The sequence below is a fragment of the Bos indicus genome, chromosome 28 (assembly GCF_029378745.1).
Source record: "Bos indicus isolate NIAB-ARS_2022 breed Sahiwal x Tharparkar chromosome 28, NIAB-ARS_B.indTharparkar_mat_pri_1.0, whole genome shotgun sequence".
Lineage (NCBI taxonomy): Eukaryota > Metazoa > Chordata > Mammalia > Artiodactyla > Bovidae > Bos > Bos indicus.
In genome coordinates, this window is record NC_091787.1 from 18,075,206 (window position 1) to 18,100,780 (window position 25,575).

The 25,575-nt window shown below is 39.9% G+C and overlaps 1 protein-coding gene across 1 annotated transcript in view; it reads left to right on the plus strand.

Moving 5' to 3' along the window:
- Nucleotides 1–25,575, plus strand: part of ARID5B (AT-rich interaction domain 5B) — a 193,025-nt gene that overhangs the window by 76,396 nt on the left and 91,054 nt on the right. Inside the window, exon 4 of the mRNA XM_070782166.1 lies at nt 16,434–16,664. Coding sequence (XP_070638267.1) covers nt 16,434–16,664 — 231 coding nt within the window. The remainder of the gene's footprint in view (nt 1–16,433; nt 16,665–25,575) is intronic.

The following is a 25,575-nucleotide window of genomic DNA, read 5'->3' on the forward strand; positions in this document are numbered from 1 at the left end:
CAACTCCCGGAGTTCACCCAGACTCACGTCCATGGAGTCAATGATGCCATCCAGCCATCTCATCCTCCGTCGTCCCCTTCTCCTCCTGCCCCCAATCCCTCCCAGCACCAGAGTCTTTTCCAATGAGTCAACTCTTTGCATGAGGTGGCCAAAGTACTGGAGTTTCAGCTTTAGCATCAAGTAGGGGACGCCAAGGAGAAGGCAATGGCACCCCACTCCGGTACTCTTGCCTGGAAAATCCCATGGATGGAGGAGCCTGGTGGGCTGCAGTCCATGGGGTCGCTAAGAGTCGGACACGACTAAGCGACTTCACTTTCACTTTTTCACTTTCATGCATTGGAGAAGGAAATGGCAACCCACTCAAGTGTTCTTGCCTGGAGAATCCCAGGGGCAGGAGAGCCTGGTGGGCTGATGTCTCTGGGGTCACACAGAGTCGGACATGACTGAAGGGACTTAGCAGCAGCAGCAGCAGGGGACGCCAAATGGTGAATAACCAGAAAACACTAGTTTGAAACATTAATTGAAATGAACATGAATTGGAAGCCTACCATGTGCTTCACTTATCTGTGACGTTAGGACATGGTAGAATGGGTAGAACTTCTACCCATTTCCTGACCTGCAAAGATCCCATGGACTAGAAAGAGGAGCCCAACATGAACAAATAAGATCAGTGTAGTGTCAGAGTAACTGTACCTTAGGAACTAAGGTGATGTCAGATCCAAGATAACAAGTTTCTGGAAACAATCATCCATTATCCAGAGCAGAGGTTCACAGAGACAAAGAGTAAGTATTTCAGACTGACGGGCTGTAAGGTCTCTTCTGCTACTCAAATCCCCCGCTATAGCACGAGAACAGCATATCAATGAATAGGCATGACTGTATTGCAATAAAACTTTATTTACAAAAACTGGCTTCAGGCTAGATTTGGCAGTCCATTGGAGAAGGCAATGGCACCCCACTACATTACTCCTGCCTGGAAAATCCCATGGATGGAGGAGCCTGGTAGGCTGCAGTCCATGGGGTCGCTGAGGGTCGGACACAACTGAGCGACTTCACTTTCACTTTTCACTTTCATGCATTGGAGAAGGAAATGGCAACCCACTCCAGTGTTCTTGCCTGGAGAATCCCAGGGACAGGGGAGCCTGGTGGGCTACCATCTATGGGGTCACACAGAGTTGGACAGGACCGAAGTGACTTAGCAGTAGCAGCAACTCTATCATAAACCATATCACAGAAACATCTAACAGGTGCTCAGAACAGGGATCCATAGGACCAGTAACTCATGTATGAAACCACAGAATTATTACTGGAATTAATATATTAGTCACCAGTGATCTGTTTATTGTGTCTTTTATGAGAAAAGGGAAGTAGGTTTGGATATTAGAACTCAGGGAAAGGAAGACATTTGCAGTGGAAATGATTTTCAGTAGATGACAAGTATTATGGGAAATGTGAATAAACCAGATTCTTCCTCCTGAAGTCACATTGGCATGCTCACTACTAACCCTGTACAAAAGGAAGTAAAGCAGAGCATACCCACATCAGTGCCTTGCAATGATGTTCCCCCTCAGTGTGCTGCTGAGAGCACATTAGAAGGTGCCGGAGTTTTTATATGACTGCATTGCTGTGAGATGGAATAGCAGCTTCAGTTTCCATTAGGTTTTAGAAGTATTTCATTCTTTCAGATGTTAAACTAATTTTTGTATTGTGCACACTAGGATGAAAAAAAGATAAGAAATATGCACATTCTGAACAACCAGTGTTCTCCTGGTATTGTGACAAGATGCAGAACAGACAGTCTGTGGACATGGTGCTGGGGAACTTGTAGCTCGTCAGCAGGAGAATAGATGGAACCCAGAGGAGAGGGCTCTTGCTGGGTTTTATAGTTGAAGCTTTAATGTTTTTTAACTTTGATTTGCTTTTTATCATTCACCGAAAACGAAGGGTGGCAAGTGAGGATCTCTATTAAAATAATGACACAGAGTTGCTTGCTATCTCTGGCCTTCATTGGGGTTTTGGTTATTAGAACAATGAAGTAACAGTCACAATAATGGCTTTTCTTCCTGTTTTGTTCTCTCCTCCCAGTTGGGTTTCTGATCCTTTTTTTTCTTAAGATGGTGGGATCCTAGAGTCCAGGACTGAAAGGCACTGTGGGGGTTGTGCCAAGTACCCAGAATAGGCCAGTCGTCCCAGCTGCCTTTTTAGGTCCAAGGTGTCTGACATAGCGGTCTTCAGGTTTCCTTCCTGGTGGACTCTCTAAAGCTCTGCTGTCCAATATGATAGCCACGAGCTAGCTCCATGTGGCTCCAAAGCCCTGAAATGTGACTTCTCCTAATTGAGATGCTGCAAATGTAAAATACAGATTTTTAAAACTTAGTTTGAAAAAATGATGTAAAATATCTCATTAGTAATTCTTTGCATTGCTCATGTTGAAATACTGGTTTTGATGTATTGAGTTAGATAAACTAATTTTTAAAATGTATCCTAAAAAAAAACTTGAATTTACACTATGACATAAGACAAAGTGTTCTCACTATATATATATATATATATATATAAATTTGTTATGTTGTATAGCCTAAATTGTTATACATCAATTATATCAATAAAACGGGGAGACAAAATATTCATTGAATTATTACTTTTAATAGTAAAAGACTAATGCTAAAAGAGATAAAAATAGATCAAAATTAATTTCACCTGCTTTATTACCTTTTAATGTTTAATTACATATTTGGCTCACAATGTTGCTGTTGAACAGTGCTGCTCTGAAAGAGCTTTCAAAAATCATATATATGTCTTTTCTCAATTTTGAGTAGGCATTTAACATTTTTTATCATAAATTTGAATGAATTTTTTGTTAACAGGCAAAGACAGTGTTAAACATGATATGGGATGGAATAAGATGGTGATTGACTATGATTAGAATAAATATTATATATCATTTGATAAAATCAAATATTGAAATCTATGTTTATTTAAAGTACAACAGTTCTGATATAAATCATGTAAGTTTTTATCCTTAGGTTTTTATCTAGATTATTTTTTAAAAAATCTGGTAGCCTTGTAGAACATTCCAGCTATATTTTAAAGGGATCAGCATCATTAACCTTTATTGCTCTGGCTTTTCTGAATTCAGAGCATCTTAATGCAGGCCAAAGTACTCTATTTCTACTGCCAAGCTTCTCCTTTAATGGAAATATATGAAAAGGGGGGAAAGATCAAAACCTATAGTTTAGTGTCCTTTAATATATCAATAAAGTAGGCTTCTCCAAAACCAGTATTTTGATTGGTCTCTTCAGTGGTCATAAGATGGCATAGTAGATGGAAAAGGAGGTTGGCTGTGTTGAGCGCAGGCTCACTGTTGGGAAATGAATGGAGTAGGGGGTGAAACGTGTCTTGAACATGTGTCCCATACCTGTGTAGATTCTCCTAGAAAAGCCTTCCTGGACCCTCTGGGTCCAGGGGTTCACCAGTTTGAGGACCTCTGATTTAAGACGAGCCAGTGGTAGGAGATGGAGAAGGCAATGGCACCCCACTCCAGTACTCTTGCCTGGAAAATCCCAGGGACGGAGGAGCTTGGTGGGCTGCAGTCCATGGGGTCACTAACAGTCAGACATGACTGAGTGACTTCACTTTCACTTTTCACTTTCATGCATTGGAGAAAGAAATGGCAACCCATTCCACTGTTCTTGCCTGGAGAATCCCAGGGACAGGGAGCCTGGTGGGCTGCCGTCTATGGGGTCTCACAGAGTCCGACACGACTGAAGCGACTTGGCCGCAGCAGCAGCAGCAGTGGTAGGACAAAGGCATTTTACTCTCCTCATTAAGCCACTCCAGAAGGCCTATGATTTACGAGGAAACAGTGCAATCCAGGTGTTTCTTGTCACCTGAGGATGTGAACTCCTAGAGGTCAGTGCAGCTGTGTGGAGATGGCTCAGCTCTTTGAGGGTGGTCCACACACCCCTCGGGGGTGAAGTTATTTCTTAAAAAGTCAAAGAATGAGATGACCGCTTAAACTCAGGCCCCATCATCTAAAGGGCAGTGGGTGCAGCACTGTTGGGAGGATAACTCTCTAGGTTCTTCCAGCCTTTTGGGAAGAGCTGCGGGTCCAGAGCTCAGAGTGAATTAATGACATATGACAGCTCTTACTTGTTGACAAGACATTCAGATGTTAACTGCAATGCTCTCTATAGACAGTTGGCATTTTCCAGTGGCCCTTCAAAGATCTAGGAGGGATAACAAGAAATTAGGGCACTGACTGTGCCCTCCAGGAGCTGATAGTTTAATTACTGGTTGGAGAGACATCTCTTTTCCTTTCAAGAAGCAGTGAAGACTGCATCCAGGAAGAAAATATAACCCTTGCCAGGTAGTCCTCCTTTTTAAAAAATTGCATAAAATGTATGCATATTTACCACTGTAACCATTTTTAAATGTAAAATTCAGTGACACCAAGTGCATTCCTAGTGTTGGACAACCATTACCACTATCTATTTCCAGCTTTTTCATCATCCTAAACAGAAACTCTGTACCCACTAAGCAGTAACTCCCCATCCTTGCCTCTGACCCTAGCCCCAGCCCCTGGAAACGTCTATTCTACCCTCTGTCAGAATTGGCCTATTCTAGATACTTCATATAAAATAGAATCATACATTATCTTGCCTTTGTCTGGCTTATTTTACTTAGCATAATGTTTTCAAAATTCATTCATTGTTGCGTGTATCAGAACTTCATTCCTTTTTATGGCTAAATAATACTCCATTGCATGCATAACCACACTGTTTTGTTTATCTTTTGTTGAACACTTGAGTTTCTACTTTTCGGCTCTCGTAATTCATGCTGCTGTTAATGTTGATGTACAGGTATCTGTTTGAGTTCTTGTTTTTAGTTCTTTGGAATATATACCTAGGAGTGGAATTACTAGGTCATAAGATCATTCAATATGTAACTTTTTAAGGAACTTCCCAATGGTTTTTCACTGTAGCTATACCATTTTACATTTTCACCGGCAAAGTATCAGAGGTCCAGTTTTTCAACATCCTCACCAGCATTTGGAGTTTATTGTTTTTGTTTTTATTTCTATTTTAAGTAATAATAGTATTACTGGTAGGCGTGAAGTAGTATCTATGGTTTCGTTTTACATTTTGCTAGTGACTAATGATATTGAGTAATTTTTCATGTGCCGTTTGTATAACTTCTTTGGAGAAATATCTATTCAAGTCTTTTTAAATGGAGTTATTTCTCTTTTTGTTGTTTTAAGAGCTATTTGTTTTCTGTATGTTAATCCTTCATTTACTATATGATTTGCAAACATTTTCTCCTGTTCTATGGGTTGTCTTTTCACTTTCTTGATAGTGTCCTTTGGTACACAAAAGTTTTACATTTTGAAGAAGTCCAGTTTATTTTTTGTTCTTGTTGCCTACACTTTTGGTATTATGCTTCAGAAACCATTGTGAAATCCAAGGTAATGAAGACTTCCTCCTGTGTTTTGTAGTCGTAACCCTTAAATGTGAGTCTTTGATAAATTTTGAGTTAGTTTTTGTATGTGGTGTCAGGTAAGGGTCAAATGCATTCTTTTCCTATCAGTACTTAGTTTTCACTCACACCATTTGTTGAAAAAACTGTCTTTTCCCATTGAATAGTCTTGGCACCCTGCCCAAAGATTTGAAAGTTTATTTCTGGATTCTTTATTCTATTGGGTCACATTTGAGCCTTACGCCAGTACCACACTGCTTTGATTACTGTAGCTTTGTAGTCAGTTTTGAAATAGGACTGTGTAAGTCCTCCAGTTTTGTTCTTTCTTAAGATTAACTGCTTGAGATCTCTTGAAATTCCATATAAATTTGCCAGATGTTCCTGGGCTTCCCTGGTGGCTCAGATGGTAAAGAATCTGCCTGCAATGCAGGAGACCTGGGGTTCAGAAGATCCCCTGGAGAAGGGAATGGCTACCCACTCTAGTATTCTTGCCTGGAGAATTCCATGGACAGAGGAGCCTGGCAGGCTACAGTGTATGGGGTCGCAAAGAGTCAGATACAACTGAGCGACTAACACACTTTGCCATATGTCCACTTCTTAAAAAAAAAAAGTTGCACAGTAAAAATGCAGACAAACAAAGGAAATAAGAATCCCAGATAATGTCACAATCTAGGTGTACCCACTGTTAATGATTTTTAGGCATTAGACAAGACAACATGGGATATCTCTTCACACCTTATAGGATGGCTGTCAAAAAGACAAATAATGACAAATAATAGCAAGTGCTAGAAAAGATGTGGACATATCAGAAGCCTCATACACTGCTGAAGAGAATGTAAAATGGTATAGCCACACTGGAAAACAGTCTGGCAGTTCTTTAAAAGGGCAAATGTAGAATTGCCATATAACCCATCAATTTTATCCTAGGTATACATACACAAGAGAAATGAAAACATATACCCACACAAAAACTTTTACACAAATGTTGATAGCAGCATTATCCTTAATAGCCAAAGAGTGGAAATAATCCAAATGTCTCATTACTTGATGGAATGGATAAATAAAATGTGGTATATCCATATGATGGGATATTATTAACAATAAAAGGAAACGAAATGCTGATTGTTGTTTAGTCACTCAGTTGTATCCCACTCTTTTGCAACCCAAGGACTGTAACCCACCAGATTCCTCTGTCCATGGGATTTCCCAGGCAAAAATATTGGAGTAGGTTGCCATTTCCTTCTCCAGGGGATCTTCCCAACCCAGGAATTGAACTCACATCTGCACTGCAGGCAGATTCTTTACCTGGGAAGCCTTGAAATAGTGATATGCTCTACAATATGTATGAACCTTGAAAGCATTATGTTAAGTGATAGGAGCTGTTATAAAGAACTACATATTGTGTGAATCCATTTATATTAAATGTCCAGAATAGGCAAATTTATAGAGGTAGAAAGTAGGTTAGTAGTTGCCTAGAATTGATGAGGGGCAAAGAGATGTGGAATGAGGGGATACAGGGGCTTTTTTGGGAAAATGAAAAGGTTATAAATTTAATTATAGTGATAGATGCAAAATTAAATATACTGAGAGCTTGTACATTTTAAATGAATGAATTATTTGTTATGTGAATTCTATCTCAATAATGCTATTAAGCAAAAGACAAGAGGTTGAGCATATTATTTCATACCTTTCTTATTTTCACTGACTCTAACAGAAGCATCTTTGCAAGATCTTAAATGTTATTTGATTTTATTATGTTTAATGACCACAGAGTTTTAATGAAACTAGCCATAGTGTGTGGAGAAGGTGATGGCATCCCACTCCAGTACTCTTGCCTGGAAAATCCCATGGACGGAGGAGCCTGGTAGGCCGCAGTCCATGGAGTCGCAAAGAGTTGGACACGTCTGACTGACTTCCCTTTCACTTTTCACTTTCATGCATTGGAGAAAGAAATGGCAACCCACTCCAGTGTTCTTGCCTGGAGAATCCCAGGGACGGGGGAGCCTGGTGGGCTTCCGTCTATGGAGTCACACAGAGTCGGACACGACTGAGGTGACTTAGCAGCAGCAGCCATACTGTGATGTTATTTTTCCAGATATATGTTCTGTTATAAAGTATATATAAACACACACATACACATGTGTATGTATGTATATATGTATAGAATGGGGCTTCAAAATGCTAGGCATTAGGTAATCAACATTAATCAATTTACACTTTTTGGTGTTTAGTGCTTCGTGAGTTCAGTTCGGTTCAGTTGCTCAGTCGTGTCTGACTCTTTGCAGCCACATGGACGGCAGCACACCAGGCTTCGTTGTCCATCACCAGCTTCCAGAGCTTATTCAAATGCATGTTCATCGAGTCAGTGTCGCCATCCAACCATCTCATCCTCTGTTGTCCCCTTCTCCTGCCTCTGTCTTTCCCAGCATCAGGGTCTTTTCCAATGAGTCAGTTCTTCACATCAGGTGGCCAAAGTATTAGAATTTCAGCTTCAGCATCAGTCCTTCCAATGAATATTCAGGACTGATTTCCTTTAGGATTAGTGCTGCATACACAGGCTTTTCCCCCCAGATATAAACCATGTGGGAAATGATGAGATTTAGCCTGATCAGTGTTGACTACTTGTGAAATAATCATGTCCGTGAAAGTCATGACAAATAGTGATTAGTCATTTTGTTAAGGCACAAATTCACATCTTACATGCTAAGAGCCTAATGTGCGGAAGTTAAATAATTTAGCTATTGGTCTGTCCAGCATCTCACTTTAGTTAGGTTTATTCATAAGTTTGAGGAAGTTAAATCATTTAGCTATTGATCTGTCCAGCATCTCACTTTAGTTAGGTTTATTCATAAGTTTGGGGGGTTCAGGAGGATCTCTCCAATGTCAAAGGCTTACAAGGCAGCTGTAGTAATGGTATTATGGTTCTTGCAATGACAGCAGACATAAACTAAATACTGAAAAATAAAAAGTTGGGTAGCTATTTTTTTTAAGACCAATTGTGCTAATGATGGTCTGGTTTCCCTCTCTTATAGCAACTTGGTCATGGTAACCAGAGGGGCTAACTGAATCTTAAAAGTAGCTTCCTGTAAACCAAGAGAGGGTTGATTTAAACTAAGTTCCAATCCAATACAATAGCCTTACTTGGGTCACTAGTAAATAAATAAATGCATAAATTAATCTCTGAGAAAACTTTTGGCACAATTTTAGAGTAGGAGAAATTTTGTCCAAGCTCTGGGTCCTATGTGGTCTCCTGGGCTCTTTATATTCTCTTGTTCAGACACTGAAACTCACTAAGAATGAATAGTTGACTTGTAGATAAACAGTTAACCCTGTGAACGGGAGGCAGGTCAAGGCAGGTCAGGTCCCTTAGAATTACACCCCAGATGTGGTCACCACTTTTACCTACGGGTCTGTCTAGGCATGTGATCTCACCAGTAGATACACCTGCTGCATAATCCCTGTCTTGTGTGACCTTTAAATGTCTGAGATGAACCATGTGGGTATCACATGCATAATTCTCAAGAAGAAATCTAATGTGGCTTTTAAATGTGGCTTAGAATTCAGTGACTGCTTGGTGGATGCTTGGTGGTGGAGGCTGGCTTTGCCTCCCAGTGGGTTCATTTGTTCCTCGAAATGATGGCGTGCTTGGTTTTAGTTTAGCTTTCTGTTGTTTTCTTTTTTGGGCGATGAAGTAGTCGTAGGGCAAAAGCTGATATTAACATATTAACACATATTTTTATATTTGTGTGGCCGTCCATTTGAAGTGGTTTGCTTTTGGAAACAGCTGGTTAAAACCCTGGGTTTTTACATTTGAAATATTCTTTGTTCTGTTTGCAACCCTGAACTGGCATATTTTCCCACATTTTATAAGTTCTAAAGTGATGTTTTTGTTGCCTGTCCTGGGAAGATCTGTCTTTCCATTTATCAAAACAAATGGCAAGCTGGGGACCATTTAAAATAGTTTTTTTTTTTTTTTTAGTTAATAAAGCCAATCTTCTTGTTCTGTTATGTTAAAAGGACATTATCTTTTTATTGTCAGTTCTGTTTGGCTAGGTCTGTTTTCTGTCTTAGCGATCTGAGGGCTGCCCCACTTGCTTGCTGTGTAGAGAATTACAAAACCATTAAGGGTGGGGCAGCACCAGCTGACTTACAGTACAAACCATTTCTCAAAATAACCACAACAGTGCAATACTGATGTGCAATTTACGTCACAGTCTGTTTTTATGAAATAGTTTGTGGCATTTTCTTTTCTATTCCGGATGGAATCTTGTTCTCTCTCCCTTTTAATCAGGCATTTAATTTATTTTTATCATTAATATTTTCCACTCCTTGTCTTGGCATGCCTCCAATTTAACAGCTTTGATGAGGGAAAAAAAAAAAAAAGCCTGATCTTTCCCCACCCCAACTCTTCAACATCAGTTTAACTGTAACTGCATTTTCCCCTTTGATGTGCAGTAAGTTTGGGTACTAAGTTGACTGCCTTATGAGAGATGTAGGGACACATTACACATTTATACAGGTTGTAATCAGAAATTGATAAAGTTGACATACAGCTTTGAATTTTAAACACTTTCAACCAATTCAGGCTATTTAGTCATAGGCACTGCTGCATTTTCCCTTTACAAATGTCTTTCTGTATAATGTCCTGTAATTAGAACAGGAAATCATTGAGTAACTGTAAGATGAATAAGAGCACTTAGACTGAAAGGAAAATTACCTTCCGAGAAATTATATGCCTTTTTTTTTTTTTTTTTTTTGGTGCATGTTACAATGTTGGTAATGATAGTAACAGCTGTAGCTACTCTTATCTGTAGAATTTTCATGCTTAGATTTTCTGGAATAAAAAAAATTTTCATTTTCAGTAATAATCAAAAATGAATGGATGGAAAATAGGAAATGCCTAATTATGACAAATATTCAGTGTCACAACAGAGCAGCAATTAAGTGGAAACTTCAATATAATTGTCAATAGCAGTAAGAATTGGAACAGTGCCAGGTATATAAAGTTGATGCTTTGCCGTTGGTTGTTGCTAGGAGCACAGTGAAAAGTATAAAGCTTTGAGAAAGGAATGCCTAATGTAATAAAGTAACAGAAAGAAACATAAATCTTTGTAAGAGCCTCTCATATTGACATTTATTTTACTTAAATTGTCTGAAAACTAGACATCAAGTTTTATAACATGAGCAAATTCATATTTGCTCGGGGAACAAAAAAAAAGAACACTGTATATTATCCTTGAAGGACTAGGGACATTGTGTCTCAAACATAACCTTCATACATATTTGGAATCTTTTAAGTGAAAATCTTTAAATGTTTGTTTCTATTGGCATCCAAATGCATTTGCCCTAATACGATTAAGAGAACTAAAGGGCAAAATACTTGGCAGATTTTTCACTTGAGGTAATTAGGTGCAGGAAGGAACATGCATACTTTTTCCACCAGGCTCTATAAAATCCTGGTGCGAGGGTTTTTTAAGCTTTTTTTTTTTTTTTTTAAGCTTACTGTGATGTTAGAAGTAGATTATAGTGGTTTTCAGTAAGCATACCAGTGTGATGTTTCCGAAACAAGCCTTCTCTCCTCCCCCTAAAATGAAAAAGAAAGTTACATTTCTAAATTGTTGTGTAAGAGATAAAAGCAAATTTCTCCTCCGGAATTTATGTTTTCAGCCTTCTGTGCATTTGGCCACCATTATCTATTTTAAAAAATAGCATTATGGATATTTGAAAGTCAATGCTCCATTAATTCATTGTGTTTGCTATTTCATGCATCTCTCTTTTTACAAAGACGACTTGAGCAACACGCTATTCAGAATGAATGCGGGCTCTTACCCTCTCCCCCCACCCTCTTCCCACCCCCAGCCCAATGCTGAGGATTAAAGCAATGGTATACAGTTACTGTTTGAAAAGCTTGGGTGGAGTCTCACGTTATAATTATAGTTTCTCAGTGGAATTCTGTTTTGGACTTTGAAAATATATAAATAAGTGAAAAATTGACATTGAGGGAGGTTAACAAAACGTGTAATTATGATATAAGTGCAGGATTAGAGTAATTTTTGTTGAGCATTACAAGCAGTGTACTTTTAGGTATTAACTTTTAATAGGCAAAGTTCTTTTCATTGAAGTTGAAATGAGGTTGAGTCATTTGGGGACTCATTCCCTTTGAATATTTCATTTTAAAATAGGCATACTCATAAGCATACTCACTCACTTTTTTTTTTTTTGGTGGAGGGGGTACTTGAGGAATGGGATGACATTTTAATAGAATATCATAATTATGGTTTGAAATTTCAGTCTTTGGTACCATTAATTTATTGCTGGTTATTTTCTGTTGACAGAAATCAAATAATGTATATATAACCCAACCAACTGCAGCCAACTAGTGTGTGTTAGAGAAGGATTCCTTAGGGTAATACTTTGATTTCTTTCCCTCTGTGGGTGTGGCTGAAAGATAATCTTTGTTCCAGGAACACTTTGTTTGTCTTTTGCTAAACAAATGTGCAATTTATCCACTCTTTATTCATTCTTAGATTTATCTGCTAGACCTATTATGAATTGGAAAGGGGGAATGCCCTACACAGCCTTATTGTCAGCCTGATTGTCAATTTCATGCGTAACTTTGTATAGGAGTGTTTGTTTATGTGGGTATGAAATGCATAGGACGTAGGAAGTAACTGAGGAATTTAAAGAAGAATTCTTGAAAGGATTGTTTGGCTTTATTTGTTTCTTAGTGTACTAGGGCAAAATAAAATATGACAGCTATTGAACAATTTACTTTTTTGTAGCTGTGTCAGGAAGAAGTTAATTTAATGCGAAGGCTTAGGAGGCAGTTATAGGATCATAGAATTTTGGACTTGGAAAGCACTTCCGAACCCATAGTTTTATATTCACCTTTCATAGTAAAGTGACCACACTTTGCCTTGGAAAAAAAAGTTTCTTCAGTTCATGAAACCTCTGCCTAAACCACAAAGAAGAGACTCAGCGTATTTTCACTCAGTGAAACTTTGACCTAGATGAATTGTTGGTTCTTCCAGATCTCACCTTTACACTGGATCTTATCTTGACTCTCACCTAGAATGCTTGTTCACCTCTGCACAGGAGTCCTCAGGGTCTCATGGGCTTCCTCTGCTTTTTGTAAATATTATAGGCAGCTCCTCTGGGAACATCGCATTGTAAGCTTGGAAATTTGCCCCTGTCCAAACAATGCTGAAATTCTGCTCCAAATAGATGGTTCTGTTCATATACAACAAAATTATAATGAATTTTTTTTTTTTTTAATCAGTAACCACTACCACATAAGGCCAGGTCCCAGCTGTGCTAACCTCTCAGCCAGGGGTAGGGATTCTAGGCTTGCACAACCTAAGAGTTGGCTTGATTTCCTATCACATAGATAGAAAGTAAAAAGTTGATAAACATGAAGGTGTGTCAATATTGTTAAATTGTTACAATGGGAATTGAGGTATTCCACAATAACACTAACTTAACGGGAGTAGAAGAATTCTAACTTAGAACAGGCTGAATTCCACAGTTGTGGATGAAACAGACGTCTCCTATGTCATTTGATCAAAGACCACCATCCTCACTCCTAATGTTGTAAATTAGTTAAATCCCTTCAACAACAACAATGTCAAAGGAAAGACAATTTACTTCAGCCACACCCATATAGGAAAAGAAATCAAGATATTACCCTAAGGATAATGTTATTTTTATTGACATTTTGTCATAATGAAAAGCTCATCAAGCTTGAAGTTAAAAAGTTGAGTTATAATCTCATCTCTATCACTTTCTAGTTCCTTGAGCTCCTAGAGTAGTCACTTGAGAGTCTGAGTCTGGACTTTCCCATCCTAAGGGAATATTAACAAGGTGGCATGGTACTAATAGCGTTGTTGTGAGAAACAGCAACAAAGATATGTTGTGTGAAAGGCCTTTGTAAATTTTAATGTTTTATTGTTAGCACCAGCCATCGCAGTAATATTTTTGCTCTGCTTTCTAAGCAGGAAAGCAGTTCCTCGTATTTTTGTTTAAGAGTGCTTTTTTACATTCACTGTCTTCTGTGATACCTGATGTTAGTAAAGTATAAAAATGTTAGTACAGTGGCAAAGAGAGGGGAATTTGGTCCCATATTGTTTCAGGAACAGTGGGGTTTTGGACAGAAACGTAACCTGAAAATAGGAAAATATATATATGTGTGTGTATGTGTGTGTGGAGAGAAAGATCAAAACCCAACTGAATAAATCATTGTAAGTCTATGCAAAAAAGCTGAACTCAGGTGGTGTTTTCACATTTTAGTGTACATGAACTATCTGGGAACTTGTCAGAGATATAATAAATTCCTGGGCCACTGCCTTAGAGATTCTGAATCAGAGGTTCTTAAGGTTCTCTGCCTTCCTGCATTCTCCTGTGTGATTCTGATATGGGCAGTCCCAGAACATTCTTAGAGATGCTGTCTCCAGAATGAATGGACATCGTTCATAGCATGTATTTCCATGACTTGGGATCAGAGGAAATTTGCTTTTTTTTTCTTCCAATAGAAAGAAAAGGACTCAAGGTTTGTTTAGTGTTTTATAGACTGTGTGAAGAAATAGAGACAAATGTTTCAAGGATGAGGGAATTAAAAAAAAAAAAAAAAAGTCATTTCTAAGCACAGAGTATAGCCAGGGACTGATTTCATCCAGAAGAGATAATTAAGAACCTAGAGATGGCATCCTCATGGAGAATGAAGGAAGGAAGTGAAGTGGTCCCAAGAGTCCAGGTGACATCTTCTGCTATAAAGCCGACTCTGAAACATGCATTTTTCCCCCATTGTTCAACCTTAGAAGTATGACTTTCTCCATTTCAAGAACGTGTAAAGACACTAGTACAGAGCTGCCCCCCACCACCACACACACACACCACTCCCATCGCAGAAGTGAGACCAACAGGCACTGTTATGGTATTTACTGTGTACCAGAGATGGTGTTAGGGGCTGAGCATGCGGAAATAAATCCTGGGGGTTCCTGGTTATACTCCCTGACTGTCATCTTGGATGATCTTGGACAAATCTTGGTCATCTTGGACAAATAGAGTGCAATAATGTAATTGACACATTAGAGGCTGCTTCTTCAAATAGTACTCAGACACTCTGGAATTCTGACGATGTTTTTGTAAATATTTTCACTAACACTTTTTTTCACTTTATAGAAAGCACAAATTTGAGCCAGTGTCTTGGGCTACTGTAGAAATCTCAAGTGGGCATGCCTTGGGATATGTATCAGCATCTTCAAATTATTTTTCATTGGGGACTTGGCTTCAGTGTAAACGTATTTCCATTTAATTAAGTGTGCCAGCTGATGAAGTGGCTACCCACAAACAAGGCAGGAGTCTAAGCAACATAAACTGTTAAAAGATGTCATCTTGAAAGCAGCTAAACATCTCCATTCTGGAAGAAGCCTCCAGCCTGAGGAACTAAGTGAACATAATTAGAAATACATCTGGGTATTGGCCTCCTATCTGAAAGGGTCACATGCACACCTTCCATTGGTACTGGTTATGCTCCATCATTATGTTCTGTCCTTCCTCATTCGTCTCCCACTGGTTGCCAGATGGCCATGATAATGTTGGTATCCTGAACAACTGTTTTGTGCAATTCCCTGCAGCATGGTAAAGGCTCGAAATATTGAGTGTTTTCCCTTTGGATAAGCAAGTGACATATCTGGGAATTGCTTGCACACGCCCTGATGGTGTGGTTACAGAGAGTGATGGCAAACTGTGTCATGGAGCCCCAATTCAGCTTGACATTGTGCAGGTGGCAGGATACCAAAGGGGAGGAGGAGGTTGCCATTTCTCAAGCTTAAGATGAAAGAAGGATTAATCCATGCAGAATCTAGTTTTTGTAAATATGGTGGCATGCAAATAAGCATTAAGATTGTTATAAGAGGGAGCTTCATTAAAGTTGCTAAAATGTTCTCCTGAGTTAAGTTGGTTCTGATGGAGCTCTCACAAGGATGCTTGGGGAGTCCTCTCTGTGTGGTTCTCTGAATTGTGCCAAGTTACCAGATGGATTTGAGGAACATTAGAAGATAGGGGGGTATGGGTCCGGGGGAGGGTGGAGAAGGTGGATGTATCAATCACACTGAGATAGATCACACTACAAAACAACCTCTAAATCATACTCCATTTGAAACAACAAGTGTTTATGTTGTACATCCATTTAGGACCAACCAGGTGCTTTATTCCATGTTATCCTCACTCAAGACCAAAACTGGCTGAGTAGCCACTATCTGAACCATTACAGATGTCCAGAACAAAGGGAGGGAGACAGTATGGTTAGTTGCACTCTGGCTCTTAAAGGTGCCACCCACTTCTGCCATATTTCACTGGCCATAACCAGTCACATGGCCACTTGTCTTCAATGGGTGGTCTTTCCACAGGACCATAAAGGGAGCAAGATATATTCATTGAACAGCACTAACAACCAGCAGAGCAGGTGATGATGTTCTGGAGACCCATGGATATCTCTCTTGGGCCAGATGGCCTTTAGACAGGCTTCAAGCACTGAAAGATTATATAATCCAAAATAAAAGCAACACGAAACTGTGGAAAGAAATACAAAGAAGCTCAATAAAATTCTGAATTTTCCTGTGGATAAAATAATGATATTAATTATAAATAAAATATATTTATGCACATCAGATTCTTTCAAAACAGTTTTCTGGTTCTGCTGCTTGCCAGGGACCTAAACATTCTTCAGTCTGTCTATGGGGTTATGGATCCAACTCTTTCTTTCTTTATTGGTACCTGAGGCTTTTTCATGGAGCTGCATGAGTAATGGGACTGAGACTAAAGATGAACCAATACAAGAATGTTGCTGAAGACTATATTTTTAATACAAAACCAGAGGTGAGCATTGAAATGAGGCCATGGCTGCCACAGTTCTCTGTTGGAGGGAAGAAAGTAATGGAAGTGTTTTCTCGATTGTCTAGGGGAGGACGAGGAAGAAACGAACGTGATCGTTCTCAGCTACCCCCAGTACTGCCGCTACCGCTCCATGCTGAAGCGCATCCAGGACAAGCCGTCTTCCATTCTCACGGACCAGTTTGCGTTAGCCCTGGGGGGCATCGCAGTGGTCAGCAAGAACCCTCAGATCCTGTACTGTCGGGACACCTTCGACCACCCGACTCTCATAGAAAATGAGAGCATATGCGATGAATTTGGTGAGTCTTTTCATGATAATTATTTTTTTATCCTACATGAAACTTGTGCGTGTGTGGCTGGTTGTTTTCAGTTCTTGTTAGGAGCAGTGGTGGGGAACGGGGCTGACTTTCACAAGCCTGGTGTGCCGCCCCCACCCCCGTCTTCCCCCAGTGATTGCCGCAATAAGACGTCACTGCCTCCTTGGCAGCCTCTGTTTCCCAGGGCACAGGATTATTATTTAGAATTTGTTGTTCAAGACAGAGTCTGAAATTGCTTGGTCGACCTTGAAATTGGACTTTATAGGATAGGAAGCTTTTATGCTAGTTGTTTCTTAAAAGGCTTTGGCTCTTCAGATACTGATTGTATTAAATTTAACTGATCACTCCCTTTTCCATGGTATGCACGCGTGCTAAGTCATTTCAGTCTCATGTCCAACTGTTTGTGACCCTATGGACCAGAGTCCTCCAGGTTCCTCTGTCCATGGGATTCTCCAGGCAAGAATAATGGAGTGGGTTGCCATGCCTTCCTCCAGGAGATCTTTGTGACCCAGGGATCAAACCTGCATCTCTTATGTCTCCTGCATTGGCAGATGGGTTCTTTGTTACTAGTGCCACCATAAAGAACTATAAAAATACACTAGTGTAAAAAGAATACACCATTTTAACCATGTCATTACTATAAGGTAGATAGATATGTAATAGGTCCCTATGCCCCTGAATTTTGAATTCCTATGAGCTGTATATGTAAAAATCACATCAGTTTCAAAGACTTGGTATGAATAAAAGATTGTAAACTAAATTTAAAAAAATTAAAAGTTAACTTGGGTTAAATTTAGCTGCTGCTACTGCTGCTAAGTCGCTTCAGTTGTGTCCGACTGTGCGACACCATAGATGGCAGCCACCAGGCTCCCCCGTCCCTGGGATTCTCCAGGCAAGAACACTGGAGTGGGTTGCCATTTCCTTCTCCACGTGAAAGTGAAAAGTGAAAGTGAAGTCACTGAGTTGTGTCCTACTCTTAGCGACCCCATGGACTGCAGCCTACCAGGCTCCTCTGTCCATGGGATTTTCCAGGCAAGAGTACTAGAGTGGGTTGCCATTGCCTTCTCCAATTTAGCTGATGGAATTAAACTATTTAGGTCTTAGGTGCTGCTGCTGCTGCTAAGTCACTTTAGTCGTGTCTGACTCTGTGCAACCCCATAGACAGCAGCCTACCAGGCTCCCCCGTCCCTGAGATTCTCCAGGCAAGAGTACTAGAGTGGGTGGCCATTTCCTTCTCCAATTAAGCTGATAGAATTAAACTATTTAGGTCTTAGTTAAGAGGCTGAAAACATCAAGAAAACAATTGCCTTGGTTTTAATTCATTTCACTATTCCATAATACTGTATTTAGTTCCCTTCTTTAAGATCATATGCTGTCCTATCTGTTTAAATTTCTTGGATGTGTTCAAAATATCTGGAGAGTAAGAAATTACCAAATTTGTAGGTTTTGCTTTACTCTTCATCTATTTTCTTACATGTATAAGTAGTATCGGAGAAGGAAATGGCAAACCACTCCAGTATTCTTGCCTGAAGAATCCCATGGACAGAGGAGCCTGGTGGGCTATAATCCATGGGGTTGCAAAGAGTCGGACGCAACAAAGAGTGACTAAACAATGACGATTATATCTTTATACACTATACCCATCAAAGATGGATATGTGTACATGTATCTGTGTCTGCATCTCTGTTTAGCTGACTGGTCATGAGTTCTCTGTAGACAGAAGGAAAGGAGGAGAAGATAGCACATCCTCAGTTGAGGAGACCTTGCATGATGCCGTGAAAGATTTGAGACAAGATAAAATCACATCTCTCAAATCTTCACTTTCTCAAATCTTCCTTGAAGATATTAGATCGTATCAGAGGTTCTCGATAGGCTGGGCAGGGATATCAGAATATTCTGGGGGTGCATCATCATAGTACACATGTCACCTGGAAGTTCCTATACTTACCGAGGCAAGAACACCCCCCACCTCACCCTGTCCCTTCCCTGGGAATCACCACCATAGAGCAAGCAGGGTGATAACTGAGCCACACTGACTCCTTCATTGGGACCTGGGTGCAGAAGGGGTGGAGACCTGCGGCCTAGAGAGCACGAGAGCCCTTTGAGCAGGAGCATTCCTTGATTCTGTTGGGTAATGTTTTTCCAGGGATGCCTTGTTTTGCGAATTATGCAGATTCAGATTATTCTTCTCAGTCGTCACAGGCCTTGCCGTGGACTGGGAACTCCACGGTGACCTCTCTAGGCTGGTTATTTGTGACACCAGCAGCCCTGGAGCAGGGGCAGATGGGATGTTGTAAGTAGGAGTGGTGGGCAGAGGAGGGTGAGGGTGACCAGATGGCTTATCTGGATCCAAGAAGGAGAGAAAGAAAGAGCAGAAGGGGACCTAAGTTTATTAGACATGACTTTTTTGGGGTTACAAACTGTCTTGTTCAGATGCCTTCTACAACTCTGGCTTATCAGTCTGTAAGAGAGTAATAGTGATTATGCAAGTTATTTTTTCCTTTTTCCAGGAAGATTTCCTTGTCATTCATAATATTGAAATAACCTTTTTTATTCAAGTAGTTGGATGTATCCAATACATTTAAAAAAAATACTCTTTTCAGTTCAGCATTTATAAATCTTCCCTTTTCAATACTTTTTTGAGTTTTTCCTTTTCTAGCCCCTACTCCCAAACCCTCCGTCCTGCTTGCTACTCAAGAGGTCTCTAAATTCTTGACGCAAAATAGAACTGAAAGAATGCTTTCCCTAATTTAAGTGTATTCAGAATTAGAGTTTCACAATGTAATATAATGAAAAAATGTTTTAACCTTTTTGGCTAAATTAAGAGTTATTAGTCATTGAGTTTCAAAGCTGTTGCATCTAGAATTGGTAATAGAAGTTCCAATTTAACAGTGATCACAATGGTTGTTAAGAGTTACTAAATTAGTTTTAAATGTTCTCACAAACACAAGCATCTGACTTTTAAATGTTTTCCTGAACTTTCTTCTGGTAATGCTGCTTTTTCTTCCCCAGTCTCTTAAAGTGGAAGCTTTCTTTTGGAATAAAGGTACCTTTGTTAAAGAGCTTCTCGGTGACTAGTCTAAAAATTAGAATATTAGTATTTTTGTAGTTTGTACTTCAAATATTTGGTACTTCTTATAGGATTTCATTTTAGTTTTAGTAAGAGAACAAAAAAAAAAAAAAAACCCAAAAAACTTATTCTGACCTGATTTCAAAAACCTTCACCAACATCCCTCCTTCACTTTCCACTTCTGGTCATACATCTTTATTTCCAGAGAAATTCCTTTAAACCTCCAACCGGTGCTATTTGAAATCAGCATGGGTTAAAGGGTTTGTTAAAACGTGGGGTTGGGTTTCTCCAACCAACTAACAGTTGGTGGAAGAACATAAATTTAATTAGTGACTGGCATTAAACAAATGTTCCTAATATTAAACACTGCCAGATGACTGAGACACTTCTGTCAGATTACCGCGAGTGCCAGGGGGCCCACAGATGAATTTTCTACACAGTATATATTCTGTACCACACGTTTGGTGACTTCAGTAATTGGTCACATGTAATTTAGGTAACAGTATGCCTAGGCTGTAAAAATCAAATTTTATTAGCCATATCACCAGGTGGATGAATGGTGGAGCTGATGGCAAAGAGTTTATAGCATTTAGCAGCTACACCTTTGACACATGAAATTCATAAATTGCCATAAAATACCTCCAAGGCCCTTCTCAAAAGGACAGTGTCTGCTTTCCTATGATTAAATAATGTTTATTTTATTAACTAATATATTTTTTGCTCTCTGCTATTAAATGGGGTTACAGAGTGGGGGTGAGAGAGGGGTTTCAAAAGATAAGTAAAAGGCAGTCCTCACTCATTTTGAGGATTTAAAACCTAATTGGGGAAGACAGGATTAACACAACTGAAAAGTTAACTAATGTTAGAGGAAAGTCAGGGATGAAGTATTGGATGAATGCTGCAGAAAGCGAGTGCAGGAGGCATTTCGCAGTGAGCGGGGGGTATGGAGGAGGTGGCCTGGCTGGAGAAGATAGTCATCGTGGTGAGGGGTCGGGAAAAACCTCGTGGAAAAAGCAGGGCTGGATCTGGTTTCTAAAAATAGAGATTAGTTGGGGAGGAATAACTTGGGAGATTGGGATGGGCATATGCACTGATAACTTATAAGAACCTGCTGTGTAGCCCAGGAAACTCTCCTCAATACTCTGTACTGACTTATGTAGGAAAAGTCTTTTTTAAAAAAGAGTGGATATATGTATACGTAAAAATGATCCACTGTGCTGTGTGCCTGAAACTAACGCAAGGTTGTAAATCAACTCTACTCCAATGAAAACTTTTAAAAAATACGAATAGGGAGAAAGGGTATTAGAAAAGTTTTGGCAATGCCTAGATCATGTAAAATTCACATTCCAATACCATTAGGAATGACCGTCTTCACCCTAGGTCGGCTGTTGGTCTCTCTTAGATGTGTTTGCCCACAGTCATCACTCTCCCGAGTCTGTGCCCTCCAGGTGGTTTTTATAAGTGGCCCGGTGACCTCTCTGCCAGTGGGACATGAATGTGAGTCAGAGGACCTAGGCTGGGACAAACCCTGTCCGTGGCTTTGCAAAGGAACTGGGCTTGCTTTCTTGAGCAGAGTTGCCCCCGCATTGCTTCTGGGAGCCTCCCCGCGTATTCACATTCCCCAGGTCCATCTCCGAAAATGGACTTTGCTCATGTGACAGCCTTGCCCAACTGGCTAGACACCTCTCCTCCCCTTCCACCGTCTCTATTGTTTTAATGTCATCCACTGAATAACAAATTTAATTGAACAATAAAAGTAAGGCTTTTAAATCTACAATGAGTCCCTGTAAATAAATTCTCTGTGGAATTTTATGAAGCTGTTTAATGAAAAGTTTGATTAGAAACTATTAAAGAAAAATAGAATAGATGAAATTTTCATCATTTAGTCCCACGTTACAGGTGTCATTTTGATTTTTATTTACATTGAGATATTCAGAATAGAGTAAATATATCCTGGTTTTAATTAACTATTCTCCTTACTTGGGAAAGGTTATTTTAGGCTTGAAGGGTTTTGATAGCATACCATCTGCTTTCTTCACTGTATTTTATTCAAGTCCCTTCTTGGCTCACAGTGCAGCACAGTGTCTAAACCTATGACATAAGCATAAATTGAATCATATTAATGGCAGGTGATAGAAAAGCTTCAGCCTAGACATCCTGCCTGCATTCTTCCATCTTGTCAGTTACAATGCTCTTAAAGGCAATATGCTGTTTTCTTAGCAAAAGAGAATTGGCTATTTTTAAAGCTAAAGCAATGGACTCCACATGAAAGCATTAAGAAAACTGGTTGTATTGCACATGCGATGAGGAAATGAGCTTATAATAACGATGAGGGGAAAGTGACATTACGAATGGCATTTTTTTTCCCATCAAAATCTCTAAAATTCCTGGCCCCACTGTCCTGTTAGAATCTAATAGCATAGTGCATTCTCTGACAGCCCCCTACCTTGCTCTTACCTGTTTTTATAATTTGATGATCCTTTGGTAAAACACATACTTTCATTTATGGTGTGTTATTGTCTCCACTGTAGAAGAAACACACACATGCAAACATATTGTCTGTTTTACCTGTAAGAACAATAAATGTCCACCAGTTTGTAATGCACAGTGTTTACATTACTATCACATAGATTGACTTCACATGTGCGAGGCGTTGACAGCCAAACCCAAACAGAGGCACCTACAGCAGATAAATGGATAACTTTAAGGTATTGGCTCCTATCGGAGGTGTGAGGCAGACCCAACATAAATGAGATGAAATCAGTTTTTAAAGGTGGATGAGGCTAAATGGACTAAGGCATGGTGGGTTAAAAAAATAATAAAAATATGGTTTGTTTTTGGTTTGAGTTTTCAATTTCAGAGAGACAGAAGTAGTCATGCTTCTAAATTCTTTGGCAGATTTTGTGCCCGTGTGTGTGGGTGTCTTGACCAAGGAGTGGGATGGGGTTAAAGGAAGGATGCAGTAAGTCACCTGAGAAGAACAGAGATGAGATGGACTGTCATCTTGGTGTTTGGTCCATGTATAGAGCACCATGAGCTCTGACTTCAGGGAGAAGTTGTCTACATCAATATTAAGACGTATACTCTGCTGAGGGCCTGGAGGGCAACACGATGTAGTGAAAAGAGTTTTAGGCTTATAGGTATGTAGCCCAGCTTAATCAAGGCCCAACCGTCTGGCTTGCTGTGCCTCTGGGCAGGTGACGTAAGGCCCCTTACTTGTCCCATCTATAAAATCCTGCAGTAACAGCCCACTTGCTGGGCTCAGAAAAAGTTTGTATTCATTCATTTTTTGAAAAGACATTCTCTTGATAAATGAAGATTCCCTACCATTTCTATTAGATTCTTAGGCCTTAGATAACTTGTACACAGTCATCTAAACCCACCTTGCTCTTTGAATAATAAAGGAACCATTTTCCTAAGGCTCCAGGGCTCTTACTGGAACCTTAATGGAAAAGAAGTTTTCTACTTTTTACAGTATGTTTTAAAGACACTTTTCTGACTCTGCCCTGAATTTTTCCGTTTTCCCTTTGGGTGAAATAATGACATTTTAGACAAAAGAAGAAAAAGCAGAGGGAGGGAGGGAAACAGAAGAAGGGATAAAACCTTGACTTTCTATGAAAGAAAACTCAGGACGCATAAAATTATTTTGAAGCTTAAAGGATGAGCTGGACTCTGCCTCTTTCCCTCTAAACATCACATGTTTTGCTGGAAATGAAAGGAAAGGCAGTTGTTTTGTTAAGGATCATGGGAATTTGTAAGTGAGTAAACATTTTTTTCTTGCCAAAGTAGGTTTCATGGTCTCAGTGGATTTTGACGATCAAATGGCTTTGTTCCTGGTTCCTGTACAGACTCAGGCTTCCCCCGCCTGCCTGCTTACAGTGCCCACCCACCTCCCAATGATAACAAGGCAGATGTTTCTCTTTAACTGAAGCCAAGTGGAAAAGGAGTTGTGCCTCTTATGTATTACTATTTCTGCAGAAGACTTTTACCTTCAGAGTTCTCACTTGAAGGATTGCTTTGTCTCAGAAATTTTCTAGAGGTTCTGTTTATCGTTAGAGGATGGTCTAACCAAGGCCACTCTTGCTACCTGCTCTTTATTGCATGTAGTTGCTGAAGTAGGGACAGAGAGAATGATACGTTCATTGTGCCAGATAGTAGACCAAACCCCAAGACAGCTGCTGGTCAAGTTGTGTGTAATATGCTCTAGAGTCCATGGAATGATTAGACTGTCCTTGGACAGTCAAGCTTTGGCTTCCAGGACAGTAAAGACACAGGAGGGCTGGAGAGCAGGCCTCCTCAGGCACAGGCATTGGAAGCTGGGTGCCAACCCTTTGAGGGGGGTGGTTAATAAAAAGAATCTTAATGTTGCTATTGTAAATTAATTTAAAGTTATGATGTATGGAATGGGTAGGATTAGTGGGTTTCTGTTCTATTTTTCAAACCTGAAAGGGTATTTTAAAGTAACGCTGGACCCCTTTTGTAGCTGAGTGGATTCAATGGGGTTATTAAAAACTATTTGGACTCATGGGTTCAATAAACTCTTGTCAGCCCAGAAGAAAGGATTTGTGTCTATATTGGCTAATATTTCATGTAGGATTTCATAGAGAAAAGCAAGAAAGTTATATTCCATTACATTAGCAAGATCAACATAGTGCTCCCTGTTGTTGTTTGGTCACCCAATCCTGTCCGACTCTTTGCGATCCCATGGACAGCAGCATGCCAGGCTTCACTGTCCTTCACCATCTCCTGGAGCTTGCTCCAACTCATGTCCATTGAGTCAGTGATGCCATCCAACCATCTCGTCCTCTGTCATCCCCTTCTACTGCTGCCTTCAGTCTTTCCCGGCATCAGGGTCTTTTCTGATTGCTTTCTAGGATGAAACAAATATTTTTACTAATTAAATTAATTAAATTAAAACACACAAACACACACTCTATGGGAAAGAGCTGGGTCAATGAAAAACCACAAACAAAAATGTTCTAGTTTGGGGTAGGGTTGGTAGAATGAGGTTCTGAACAAGTCTATATTCATTTGAGTTCTAAAATCCTCATGATAAATGAATGTTCTCTGTAAACTCCTTTAGTCTGTCCCGTTGGGGAAACTGGATTGACTTAAGATCCTTGGACTGTAGGTCAGGCTGTCCAAGGCCACTTAGGTCTCAGCATGGTGCCTGGTGCTCAGTATGCACTTATCTGCTCATTCATTTCACCAATATCTACTCAATATTGGTGCAAATCCTGATGTGGTCTTTGTGCACAAAGTTGTGACCAAGACAGGAAACTTCCCCATTCTTCAGGAGCTTACAGCGTAGAATGTGGGAAGGGTATTGGTGAAATGTGAGCGAGCCATGGATCATACATCCTAGGCGTAGACCCTACCTCACAGGATTGTTGTGACGATGAGATGAGTTAATGACTGAAAACACTTAAATGGAACACAGCAAGTACTGCTTAAGTACTCATGTTACCAGAATCTTCTTGTACCCTTTGCTCTATCCAATACAACCTTAACCACATACGGGGTCCACAGTGATTCCTCAAAAATCACGCAGAAAATTGTTTCATACCTTTACAGACTGCTAGTGAAAATAAGGTATCATCTGCTACTCAAATTCATTTGATATAGGTTCATTCCAGAAATACTTGTTTGGTTGTCCTTCGGCCTGGAATGTGTTTCCACAGATATCATGGGTCTGGCTTCTTCTCATCATTCCAGCCTCATCTCAAATGTCTCCTCCCCGGAGAAGTCTTCTCTGACCATCTGCTTTCCACAGATCTTCTCTAACCCATCACCCAGTGTACCATTGTCTTCTCATCCATTCAT